The following is a 13,251-nucleotide window of genomic DNA, read 5'->3' as shown; positions in this document are numbered from 1 at the left end:
CGCGTGTTGGCGAGAGCCTGTTGCTGCCTCTCCCTTTGGAAATAGCTCTTCGATTCGCAGAGTGTCACTCAGAGCAGGCCCCGGGCTGTCGCGGTTAGATAAGCACGTGGAGCTACAGACACGGCCACGCACAGACGAGACGCGGCACCTCACTATGGCCTCCCCTGCTCCGGAGCGAGATTTCCGAATGAGAACTGGTTTGGGAGCGTTTCTCTCCGGTATTTCCAAACGCCTGCTGAATGAATGGCTCTATTTTTTCTCGGTGACCTGTCCAGTTCGGCTGATTCACACCTGCGAGCTGCTAGCGGGGCCTTTCCATAGCAAAGCTTTCCTGTTACTCGGCCTGAGACCCGGGCACAGCCTGGAAAGTGTGTGGGTTCCACAAACCAGAGCCTTCCTGGCCTTTCGGAAATGTTGGCAGAGGGATGAATGATTTCCTTATGCTGCTGTCTTTATGGAGCCCGGAAACACGTTCCTTTACCCCGTGAATTTCTGAGAAAATACTGGCAAGTCTGACCCTTCCGAACACTCTCTAAGAAACACACTCCCATTCACTCGCTCTCCCTGCGCAGAGAGGTCACGGAATTACAGCAACCACCGGGTTCAGCTTCAATGTTAAAATAATAACAGCAACAAAAATAAGAGTTTCTAAATTATTCAGGAAAAAATATCCCCAAACTCACACTGAACTGATGTTCCTGAAAGTTAGATGTGATTTTTCAAGATACGATTTGTGCAAACTGAAATTGCATCAAAGGAGAAGGGGAAACGTTTGTTAAAACAGTAGGAGGTGCCCTCAACACCCGTCTACCCAGCAAGCTGAACCAACTGCAAACAGCGTCCCAGAAGCCTGAGAATAACGGAAAAGGGATCTCGAAATACTAACCGTAATTACCACACAGTCCACGGTTTTACTGCCAGAGGAAGCCCTAGAGTCGTCCTCAATAGACAGTCCCCCAGTGTAGACACACGAGTAAAATTAACATGCTCTTTTAATACAGTGTCCCCGGCGCAGTCCACAGCTCACCCACAGAGAGCACAGCAGGGGCTGAAGCAGGTGAGGGGCACAGGGACCCTGGGCACAGCCTGTGCATATGAAAACGCACAACGCGCTTACCCGCAGGTGCGACTCTGGCCAGTCCACACTCTGGGGAGACCACTCCCAGCAACACTCAGCCCGGAGTTATTCTAACCTGAAGGAAGATATTTTGAGGAAAGCTTGTAGAATATCCTTCCAGCACATTAACACATAGAAGCAAGCATTTCGAGCAGGTATTTTGGACATGTTCAACACCTCCAAAATCTTCTGCAGCTCCTGCATTTGGAATCAAGAAATAACAAAAATTCTTTCAGAAAAAGACTCCCTGAGGGGAGGCAAGATGGCGGACAAGAAAAAGCAGCCAGAGCGTCTCTGCAAGAAAGATAGATTTTAGATGAAAGTGAAAAAAACAAACAGGCAGACAAGTGGGCGAAGGACATGAACAGAAACTTTTCAAAAGAAGACAGAATAATGGCCAAAATAAACAAATGAAAAAATGCTCAACATCTCTAATCATCAGGGAAATGCAAATCAAAACCACTTATCTCCAGTGAGAAGGGCCTTTATCAAAAAGTCCCAAAACACTAAATGTTGGTGTGGATGTGGAGAGACACTGCTGGTGGGACTGACTAGTGCAACCTCTGTGGAAAGCAACATGGAGATACCTCAAAGAGCTACAAGTAGAACTACCATTTGATTCAGCAATCCCATTACTGGGCATCTACTCAAAGGAACAAAAGACATTCTATAAAAAAGATATCTGCCCTAGAATGTTTATAGCAGCACAATTCACAATTGCAAAGATGTAGAAACAACCCAAGTGTCCATCAATACATGAGTGGATTAATAAAACGTGGTCTATGTATATCATGGAGTTCTACTCAGCCACAAAAAACAATGGTGATCTAGCACCTCTTATATTATCCTGGATAGAGCTGGAGCCCATTCTACTAAGTGAAGTATCACAAGAATGGAAAAATGAGCACCACATGTACTCACCATCAAATTGGTAAAAACTGATCAACATTTATGTGCACATATAGTAATAACATTCATTGGGTGTCAGGCAGGTAGGAGGGGAGGATGGGTATATTCACACCTAATGGGTATGGTGTGCACCGTCTGGGGGATGGACACGCTTGAAGCTCTGACTCAGGTGGGGCAAAGGCAATATGTGTAATGTAAACATTTGCATAATATCCTGAAATAAAAAAATAAACAAAAAAGACAAAAAGAAAAAAACTTTAAGAAAAGACTCCCTAATTTAAGTTCTGAGTCTGGGCCCTGATGGGCAGAAACTAACGTTAAATGCAAGCTTTCGGATGCCCTGGAGGGTGACTTGTATGAATAGAAAAGACTGGAAATTAACTTTGTCTTTTAAAATCAATATTCACACTGTATACTAGGCCTCCAGAAAAAAAAATTTTTTTAAATCAATATTCAGTTTATTAGTTACAACTTATAAATTGAAAATCTTAGTTCATCCGTAAACACTTAACTTCAGTTTACAAATCGTATTAATCTATTTAAAAATATAACAAATTCTATACTCACTTTAAAAAGAGATTTGGCCACTTAATTAAGTAAATTATTTTAAACATTTCAAACAGTATATATAAATTTAATATATTCAGGCCGGGTGCGGTGGCTCATGCCTGTAACCCAGAACTCTGGGAGGCTGAGGCGGGAGGATTGCTCGAGGTCAGGTGTTCGAGACCAGCCTGAGCAAGAGCGAGACCCCATTTCTACTAAAAAAATAGAAAGAAATTATCTGGACAACTGAAACATATAGAAAAAATTAGCTGGGCATGGTGGCACATGCCTGTAGTCCCAACTCCTGGGAAGGCTGAGGCAGAAGGATCTCTTGAGCCCAGAGTTTGAGGTTGCTGTGAGCCGCGCTGATGCCACAGCACTGTAGCCTAGGCAACAGAGTGAGACACTGTTTCAAAAAAAAAAAGAAGGTTATTTTGTAGAGCCAAGTGAAATCTATAAATACACTAATTTTAAATCTAAAACAATTTAAGATGCCTTCTGCATTCACAATTATCTGGCCATTATCAAAACCTAGACAAAACTTACACGTCCAGATAGTATTTTAGTCTATATGTCTAACAGAGTATCCCTCACTATAGATCTACAAGTATTCACATGAGAATCATATATCTATATTTTTTTACTGCTTTGGTATTTTCCAAAAACTGAATTTGATTCTTGAGAAAAGACATTTAACATGCTGATTTCTCTTTGTGTGAGATCTTGTGGAGTTGATGCAGTTTCCAAAAGTGCATTAACTTAATTCCCACGATGCTAATTATGTCGAGAATCTGGCTTAACATTTACTGAGTTCCCATAACGAGTAAGGCTGGTTTCTTCTAGTAAACTTCAAAAAACAAAAATCTGTACTGAACAATGTCACGATTGGAAGCAAATGAAACTATTTCAATAGGACTGTTGTACTTTAAAGTCAGATGTCCAGCACCACACCTAAAACACACACAAAATAAACAAAAAATATTTTATTTTGCAAATGTCTTTAACATTCTCCGCAGCCCCCCACGGATACTGTCTTCATGTTTGCTGTGTCAAGGACGGGTATGGAAGGAAGCCCTTGACCTCTGTGTCTGCACGCAGCAGAGCTTCGCAGAACCGCGGGGCCCGGGGTCGCAGTGCAAGTGCAGCTTCAGCCTGCGTGAAACGGTGACTCCAAAGCACGCGATACAACAACACACTTCAAGACTTGCTTCAAAGGGTGGCCGGCAGATAGAGTAAAACAGCATCACATAGTGGGTGTTCATTAAATGTTCCCTAAATTAAACTGAAATTGTTAATTATATTAACAAAGGCCTATGTTTTCACCACGGAAAGTCGATTTCAGCGTGGAATGCTATACAGCAATAGTTACAAGGAAAGGTTGTTTTAGAAATTACCCTTTGGCTAGGAAAAAGAAAAAGAAAAAGGGTATTCAGGACACACCCAGGGAGGTGACAACTCAACTTTTGTATTGAAGTTTTGGTGCCCTAAACTCATGGTCAAAGTTTATGATTTGAGGCTGGGTGCAGTGGCCCATGCCTGTAATCCTAGCACTTTGGGAGGCTGAGGCAGGAGGGCCTCTTGAGACTAGGAGTTCGAGACCAGCCTAAGCAAGAGTAAGACCCTGTCTCTACTAAAAATAGAAAAATTAGCCAGGCATGGTGGCAGGCACCTGTAATCCCAGTACTTAGGAGGCTGAAGCAGGAGGATCCCTTGAGCCCAGGAGTTTGAGGCCACAGTGAGCTGTGATGATGCCACTGCACTCTAGCCTGGGCAACAGAGCAAAACCCTGTCTAAAAAAAAAAAAAAAAAAACAAAAAAACGGTTATAATTTGTGCAAGTTGTTGAGAATTATCTCTAGGATATTTCTTAGAAAAAAAATTATATAATGTCAGCAAATAGCAGCTGCATAGGGAAGGAAAGATTTTCTGGTTTTGCACAGTCTAAGCTATGTAGGAAGAGAAACTGGGTGGTCCAATCAGACAGCATCGCTTTGGGATCTGAACATATGAGGAGCTGCCTCCACTGGGCCAATAAATGAGATAATTGTCATTTCTCTCAATCACCTTGACATGTGTAACCACAGCAAGGGATTTTTTAGCAACCTGAATTTAAGTAAAATTATATTTAGGCTCAGGTAGAGAATAAATGACTTGCATCCATTCTTAAAATAATTAGCCACTGGGGCCGGGCGAGGTGGCTCACGCCTGTAATCCTAGCATTCTAGGAGGCCGAGGTGGGCCGATCACTCGAGCTCAGGAGTTCCAGACCAGCCTAAGCAAGAACAAGACCCCGCCTCTACTAAAAATAGAAAAAACTTAACCGGGCCTGTGTCCCAGCTACTCAGGAGGCTGAGGCAGGAGGATTGCTTGAGCCCAGGAGTTTGAGGCTGCTGTGAGCTATGACGACACCACTGCACTCCAGCCTGGGTGAAAGAGTGAGACTCTGAAGGGAGGGAGGAGGGGGGGGAGGAAGAGAAAACAGTGAGAAGAGGGAAGAGTCCTTGGGGCTGTCAGCAAGGCCTGTGGGCACTGTCCTCGGGGGTCTTCGTGTGGCAAGTGGTGGGGGGCGGGGGGAGGCACAGACCCCAAGGGTGTCCATACTAAATGACTATGAACCCCAGGGAGCACACTTTTCAGACCAACTGAAAGTAAAAGAAAAAAAAGTTTACAAATTAGCCGTCTTCTTAATAACCAGATGTAAGCAACGTCATTAATTTTATTTCTACATATAAATACTACACTACTTCAGCCTCAGGGCAATCCTGTGAGGTCTGAGTTGTAAAGTATTCCCATTTTATAGACAAGAAAAGGAGGGAAACAGAAGTTAGAAGCATGAGGCTATTTAACAATCAAAGATGAGCTGGGACGCATTTGTCTAACTTTATCTTCCCAGTCAGAATGATCTGTCGTATGTCCAAGTCTCGTGACCTCAGAATCGAGCTCTGAATGCAGTAAGCGTAATCTCAAGAGCTTTCTGTACATAAACCACTATCCCAGCTGTTTATGGGGGAAAATGGGAAACACATTCCCCACCGGGAAGTGCTCCCTGCACAAGACCCTCTGCTGGAGAATTGCCCCCCCCAATCTTAGTGCCATGGTGACCAGTGCTGACGCCAAGGCTGTTTCTCAAGCTAGTGCAGCACCAGCTTCAAGATCAGCTTCCTTTTTAAATAAGAAGGGGGGGTGGGAATTCCATGGTGAAAGACGATTGGAAAATACTGCCCAATGTGCATCTAACTTGGAGATTTGAAACATACATTAGCATATTCAGAGCTCTGGTAAGCCTTGCAACATACAAACCTGTTTATCTTTTCTTACCTAATACCTATCAAACCTTGCTGATCTAAGGTTCCACTGAATACGCTTTGGGAAAAGCTGGGTTGGTGTGTCATTCCTTACGGGGGCCAGTTTGTATTTCTTAATAATCTCTCTCCCAAAGGAGGAGCATGCAGAGTGGGGCTTTCACCACAGGCAACCAGGTTCAGGGATCCACCTGCCTCCTCTCCAATCAGCTTTCTCAGAAGCTGCCTCCCTCTGAACAAAGGATCTAAGGCTGGGGGAGCCCCACCCCCTCATCCATCAGCCAATCACAAGCCAGTCGAGAGCAGGACTTCTGGCAAAAGCTGTGTTGACGCACTCAGTCTAAAAATAGCTCTTGACCACATGAGGTAGATCTAGATTCTTCCCCCAAATCTAACATCTATCTTCACCACCTATAAGGTGTTACTTAATTGTAATCATTTCCCACAAATAGATACTGGTCTGTTATGAAAAGAGGCCACACAAATAATCAAAATCCCCAGCTTGTTTTTTCAAGTTGTGTAGAAATTTTGCCAACATTAAATGTTCCATCACAATATTTGGCCAATGCATGCCGGCATTTATACACTTCAAACTTTAAAGCATATAAATTCACAGGGAAGGAGGAGGGGAGGAATAAGTCCAAAATAATCATTACAGCCTTCGAGAGAGAAAAATCCATGCTCTAAAGAATGTTTTTGAGATAGCATTTCAGCTATAAGTCAGATTTACTTCCCAAAAGCAATCTTGAACTACATATAAAAGAAATAGTGTTTCAAATAAACGAATCTTAACTCGAGTTTCACTCTGGGAGGCGTGGTCTGGGAATACGATTCCATCGCTCAGACACAATGAAGGTTTCTTTCATGAACACTGTGTTTCAAAATGGATACACATGCCTAGGAAAACATGTGTCTGGCTTGGAACACATGGGTCCTTATGTGTGGAAATAAGAAAAAAGTATAAAATATAAGTAAAAGGAAAGGAAAGTGAGGAAAATGATCGTGCCTGGCAGGTATCACATCTAGTGGGGATTTATCTGAGCGCCTGGAATCAGCCCCTGGCCCGGCCTAAGCACAGTCTTCACCTGGTCCCTAAGCCGGTGGCAAGCACAAACTCTCAGTACAGCGGGAACCATCGGGTCCGGACTCAGGGTGTGAGATGTGACCGTGTCAGGACCCTCTGTGGTCCTGCTGCTTGAAGCTGGCTGATACCCACAACCCTCCTCCCACAGATATTGCAGATCCCCGAAGTGACACAAAATGACAACTGAGACCCAACATTCAGCCGGGCAAGAACCAAGCTGATTCCTATGGGGTCATCACAGAACAGGTGTAGATGGTCCTTGCTGATCAAGTCAAAATGGAATTTTCTTCCTTTTGTAATGAATTCAAATGTTGAACATCTGATTGAATCATTTCAGGAGATAAATTCAAGTGCAGCCCACAGCCTGCACCAACCGGTATAAGATCACTTCTTTCCACTCAGGAAGAGGCTGGGTGTGTCAACAAACTTCTCCGTCTGTAAACCGCTAATCTAACCAAGTACACCTCTCACTGGCTGTTCTACCACTGGGAAGTGCTGTACGGGAACATGCTGTTTTGTTGTGTTGGAGTTCTTCTATTATGATAACTAAACCCTTAGAAATTAGCTACATTGTTTTCGAAGTTCAGGAAAAGAATCTAGATTAAGAAAACTAATTAACAAACTTGGCACCTCTCTCTTGCTGGAAAATAAAATGGGTGTGAGCAACTTCATCAAAGTTTGAGTCAAGTAAATGAATTTAAGTTGAACGTTATTTTCTAAAGCTGAATCAGAATGTTATTTCAAACAAAAGGGCTAAAATAATTAAGACAGTTAGTTGCCCTTTTCCAAAAGCAGGGACTCCGTAAAGATGCATCTATGTGAGCTGCTTTGGAATTTGTAGATTTCCATAATCTACACATGTCCTGCCTTCTCGTCCTCCATTCATCAGTAACCCAGTCCCCCGACGAGCTTCCCCAGTTTCCTTTCCCGAGTCCCCAACACGTCCTCACACCGTCCTTCAAGCTCTGACTCTCGCATCCTCTGCGGCCGGGGCTGCTCCCCAGTGTGGCACTGAGCAACACACAGACATCTGGTCCACATGGAGAGGCCAGGTGCTCAAAAAACACTGAACGAGCACATTTCTGCCTCACAATAGTAGGGAGATTCGTTTTTAATTAAAAAAAAAATTAATCTAAAAGGAATTTGAAGGTCACTTAAGAATGGTGGACATTTTCCTTTATCCAAACTTCCTGTGAATTTACACAAGTACTATCAAATGTATGTACTGACCAGACCTCCGATTTATGAGCTTTCTGAAAGTGTCTAACCTACTTGCCGCTCATAAGAGGTGGTGGAGGGAAAATCGCCCTTACAGGTTTTTTTACTGTTGGTTCATAATAGTTTATTTCTACTTTTAAAAATACAATGGATATAAACATTCTATATTCTACTAGTAAGGAATACCATGGGCTTAAAGTCTCCTTCATTTAACAAGAAATTGTAAAGCTCATATTGTACATTTCTGAGTTTGTTTTTGTAAGATGAATTAAGTCTACATGTTTTGTGTGGATGAGGAATAAAACATTTTATATCAAAACACTGTTATCCAGCTATTGACTGATTCTTTTTTCCATAATATTAATATATATTGAATATTTTTCCATAATATATATTATTCCATAATGTATATTCAGGCCTGCCATGTGCCAAACCTGAGCTGGATGCTGGAGAAAAAGTCACTACATCATAGAGTTCACAATCAGGGACTTGCAAATCTTGATGAACTATACATTCCAAATATTGAAGCAAAAGAATCATTGTTTTCATTTTCTTTTTTTTTTTTTTTTTTTTGAGACAGAGTCTCACTCTGTTGCCCGGGCTAAAGTGCCGTGGCGTCAGCCGAGCTCACAGCAACCTCAAACTCCTGAGCTCAAGCTATCCTCTGCCTCAGCCTCCTGAGTAGCTGGGACTACAGGCATGTGCAACCATGCCCGGCTGATTTTTCTATATATATATTTTTAGCTGTCTATATAATTTCTTTCTATTTTCAGTAGAGATGGGGTCTTGCCCTTGCTCGGGCTGGTCTCGAACTCCTGAGCTCAAACAATCTGCCCACCTCGGCCTCCCAGAGTGCTAGGATTACAGGCATGAGCCACCGCCATTGTTTTCATTTTCAAAAGCATATCACATTGTAACAGTAACATCACTTTATCATTTTGTTTCCAAATTTGAAACAAGACAACAAAAAGTTAAACATTAGCTTTCATGTAATCTCTTTGAAGTAACAATGTAACAAACTGAGGACCAATCTACAAAAAGTAGATAACAAAGGTTCTAAGTAAGTAGCAGCAGGATAATCACAAATATTTACATTAGTTTTAACTATGCCTGGGATGTCTTGGCCTCACTTATTTGATTTACCTGAAAATAAGTTGTCCATTTAAAATTTTTCTTTATCTTCAGAAAATAGCATGAACTAATTTTCAAAATTTCTTATTCTACATGCCGTATCCTACTAGAGTACATTATATTAAATGTTTTCTGGGATCTGATTTTGGGGTTTTGAAAGCAAACTTATGCAAACCTTTTTTCTTATATTCTTTGAAGGTAAGAAATATTTCCTGAAGATTTATTCTTGATCAACCCATACATATACATTTGAAAATCAAAATGTCTATTGACCACTTATTTTAATCCCTTCTCAGCTTCGTCCCTATGTATCATTACAGAACTCTTCTGGCCCTTTCTTGAGAATTTTTAGCCTACTTTTCTTGCTTCCTTTGTCATTAAAAAAAAAAATAAGCATTGCATGCTGATATTATTAGCCCAGATTACTTTAGCAGCACCTTATTATCAGAAGACCAGGCCTAAATCATTTCCAAACAGCAGAACGTAATGAAAAAAGCCCCTACAACATTTTTAAAACACCTTTTTATTAATACTAAATACATCACATTTAACATGAATTACGACGTGCCTTGACACACTTATAAGGAAGATGCATAGGATGGCTATTTGGGAATATCAGTTGGAATAAACACCAGGTGACAAACAATTCATCTTACGTGATTAAAAGCAGGCAAAATGGAATTGTCCTTTCTCCTTAGAAAGACCACGTGCAGTTTCAAAATGGGAACGCTTATCAGAGCCCACTTTTCCGCCCTGGTAGGAGGACCTGCGAGTCCGCACAGACCACCGCCCCGACCGACAGCACCTCAACGTCCCCGAGCACCCGCCCCCCATCCCGCGAGCACCCCCGCCCCGCGAGCACCTCAACGTCCCGAGCGCCCGCCCCCCCAATCCCGAGAGCACCCCTACCCCGCGAGCACCCCAACGTCCCGAGCACCCGCCCCCCATCCCGAAAGCACCCCCCGCCCCGCGAGCACCCCAACGTCCCCGATCACCCGCCCCCCCATCCCGAGAGCACCCCCCGCCCCGCGAGCACCCCAACGTCCTCGATCACCCGCGGCCCCGTGTGCACCCCCTCCCCCCGCCCTCGCGCACGTCCAGGTGGAGATGCGCACGCGGAGCCTGCGGGACCCAAGGAGCGGGTCCTGGGAATTAGGAACCCTAACAGACGACTCTGCCTTGTCCCCTAAGCCCCGCCTTCTGCTTCATCCTTGTACCCCGGTGAGCCAGGAGGGCCGACTCCCCCAGACCCCCCGGGGGCTGACAGTTATTCCCTCGGGAGTTTCACGGCCGCAAACCGAGCGCGCGGCCCCCGCGGCCCCCAGCCCACGACCGCGGGGAGACGGCTCGGGACGGCCCGGCCTCCCGCAGCCCCTGGGCCGGGTCCTCCCCACCTCCTGCCTCCCTCCGCCTCCCACCTCCCGCCCCAGACACCGCACAGGGGCTCCCCAGCCCCCCGCCCCGCGCCCCCGGGCCCCAGGGCGGGCGCGGCGCCCTTACCCGGCTCGTGGACACCTGGGTTGTCGGACAGCTCCAGCACCAGCAGCTCCCGGCCCTCCGCGCTGCGCCCGGCCGTGTAGACCCTGCTGATGGCGGTACACTGCAGCCACACGGACACCAGCGCCTCGCGCAGCTCGGGGTAGCGGTGGTACTCGAAGGACAGGCCGTCCCCGCGCCGGCGCCGCGCGCCTGCCTCGGCGCCCACGAGCCCCGCGCAGGCGGCCAGCGCGCCCAGCGCCAGCAGCGCCCGGGCCCCGCACCCGGCCATGGCCCGCCGCCTCCCGCCGGCTCCGCACCGGTGCGCCCGCGACCGCGCCGGGGACCGCAGGCTCCGCACCGCCCGCGCCGGGGACCGCGCCGGGGACCGCAGGCTCCGCACCCGCCCGCGCCGGGGACCGCGCTGGGGACCGCAGGCTCCGCACCCGCCCCCGCCGGGGACAGCGCCGGGGAACCGCTGCTGGGCGGCGCCGCGCGGGACTCGCGGGGTCGGAACCGCCGGAGCCAATGGCGCCCGCTGCGCGCAGGTGAGGCGACAGCCGGGGTCTGGCTCGGAGCGGCGCTGACGTCGAGAGACCCGTGACCCACCCACGACGCTGCATATGCAGAAATATTCCCGGATGGTTAGCGGAGCCTTTTAAAGGGACATGGATTCCAAGCCCATCGGTGTCCATCCTGCACCAGAACTGGAGACTATTCCAGGGAGAAGGGACAAGGCAGGCGCCGCTCGCCTTCTGCTCCGCATCCACGGCCCGAACGCGGCCCAGGGGCGGGTTTCGCTTACTGCAGAGTCTGGCTAGAAATCAGAACACCAGGCCCTGTTATTGAGAAGTTTAAGAGACTAGAAATGCTTTCTAGCAATTTGCAGACACTGTCTTTAATTATATTTGTGCACATTCCTGGAAAAAGAAAAAAACCCAGATAGGAATGTCTGTCTGTGCGCGCACCGGCCTCCTCTGTCACGCGCGGGGACAGCCACGCGCAAGGACTGCGGCTTCGCCAGACAAAGGGTGTAGTTGGGCACTGAGGTTAAACCCTGTCCCAGAAAGGAAACTGGTGGTGATAAGGGACACCTCCATTCCTTTCGCAAAGCTATTATAAAAATATAAAATTATTGCAGCTTTAAGTGCCCCGCCCGTAGCCAGGATTTGTATTCCTGTAGCCCATGTTGCCCTGAGGAGGCTGCTGTTGGGATCTGAGGACAGCACGAATCTAAATAAATAATCCACTGGGTATTGCAACCAGGCGGGAAAACTGGACACCACGTGGGTTATTTTTCATGTTAGACATTTTTTTCTAAACTTGCTCCTTCTCCACCTGTTTAACAATGCATTGCACAGAATAAGAACTTTCACCTGGAAAAGGATCCAGATATTTAGATGATTTTATTGGATCAAAACTGAAAGCACAGACACGGTTGGTGAGGTGCTGCTGGAGAGGGTGGCTGCAACTTCCCTGACCGTCTACACATCCCCCAGCAGCACGGATCTTCTTTGGGGGAAGCTGCCAGTGTAGACACAGCGCTCAGTGGAGTTGATGTGGGTCCAGCCATTTTCCTCCTCAGGGTAGGGAGAGCCAGGAACTGTATATTTTCCACTATGACCAGTCTGTGTTTGATTACATGGTCCAGAAGTCTGAAACCAGAGTTATAATTATATTTCTAAAATCATCCCCCAAACAGAAACCTTGGAAACCTAGAGGAAAAAAATAGAGTAGCTAAAACCAATAACTTCAGAAGTAGGAGGTTAAGATTTTCATGTTAGTAATTTAAAGTAACCACACTAATTTGTGGCTAGGTGGGGCATATTGACTAGTAACTACACATATAAACAACATGTTACTCACTGAAGTGCTGTGTTGCTCCTCAGCTGCCTCTTTCAAGAAAGGGCAAATTTTCTATTTTCTCCAAAATGTCAATTTTACGGGGTTTTTAAAATATTTTTTAATGGGTAGAATCATAACTACTATGTGGTCTCATTTGAGGGGTTTCAAATAGATTATATTATCTATTCTCTAGCGTTTGAGTGCAACAGAGTACCTGGAGAGTTTGTAAAATGTGCCCATTCTCAAGCCCCCACCAATTCATTAGGTCTGACGTGGGTTTCCCGTATTAACAAGCTTCTAGGTTTCAACAAGAAAAGCAGTTGTTTCTAATTTTAATGTTTGATTGACAAACACACTTTGAGAAGTAACATCCTGTAAGTTCTCTAAGGTCTCTTCCAGATCTAAAATGCACATTCTGGAAGTTCTCTGTTTGAAGTAAATTCCCCCTCATCTGGTAAATGGTAGCACTCCTCATGAATTACTGGGCATACTACATACACCAAGGCATCAGTTTGAAGGAACTAAAACTTGGTCTTCAAGTGTCTGGGCTGTTTTAGGTGTAGGTCAGCTGTTACTTGTTTGTGGCTTCACAGACAATTATGCAGAAGGTTGTATCCATCCTGT

The 13,251-nt window shown here is 45.7% G+C and overlaps 1 protein-coding gene across 1 annotated transcript in view; it reads right to left on the bottom strand.

Moving 5' to 3' along the window:
• The window catches only part of CPE (carboxypeptidase E), a 65,645-nt gene extending 54,571 nt beyond the window's left edge, over positions 1-11,074 (bottom strand). Inside the window, exon 1 of the mRNA XM_069493346.1 lies at positions 10,807-11,074. Coding sequence (XP_069349447.1) covers positions 10,807-11,074 — 268 coding nt within the window. The remainder of the gene's footprint in view (positions 1-10,806) is intronic.
• Positions 11,075-13,251: the final 2,177 nt, after the last annotated feature.

Source organism: Eulemur rufifrons, chromosome 18, assembly GCF_041146395.1.
Source record: "Eulemur rufifrons isolate Redbay chromosome 18, OSU_ERuf_1, whole genome shotgun sequence".
NCBI classification, from domain to species: Eukaryota; Metazoa; Chordata; class Mammalia; order Primates; family Lemuridae; genus Eulemur; species Eulemur rufifrons.
Note: the sequence above shows the minus strand (reverse complement) of the source record. Positions and strands in the feature narration are given on the sequence as shown.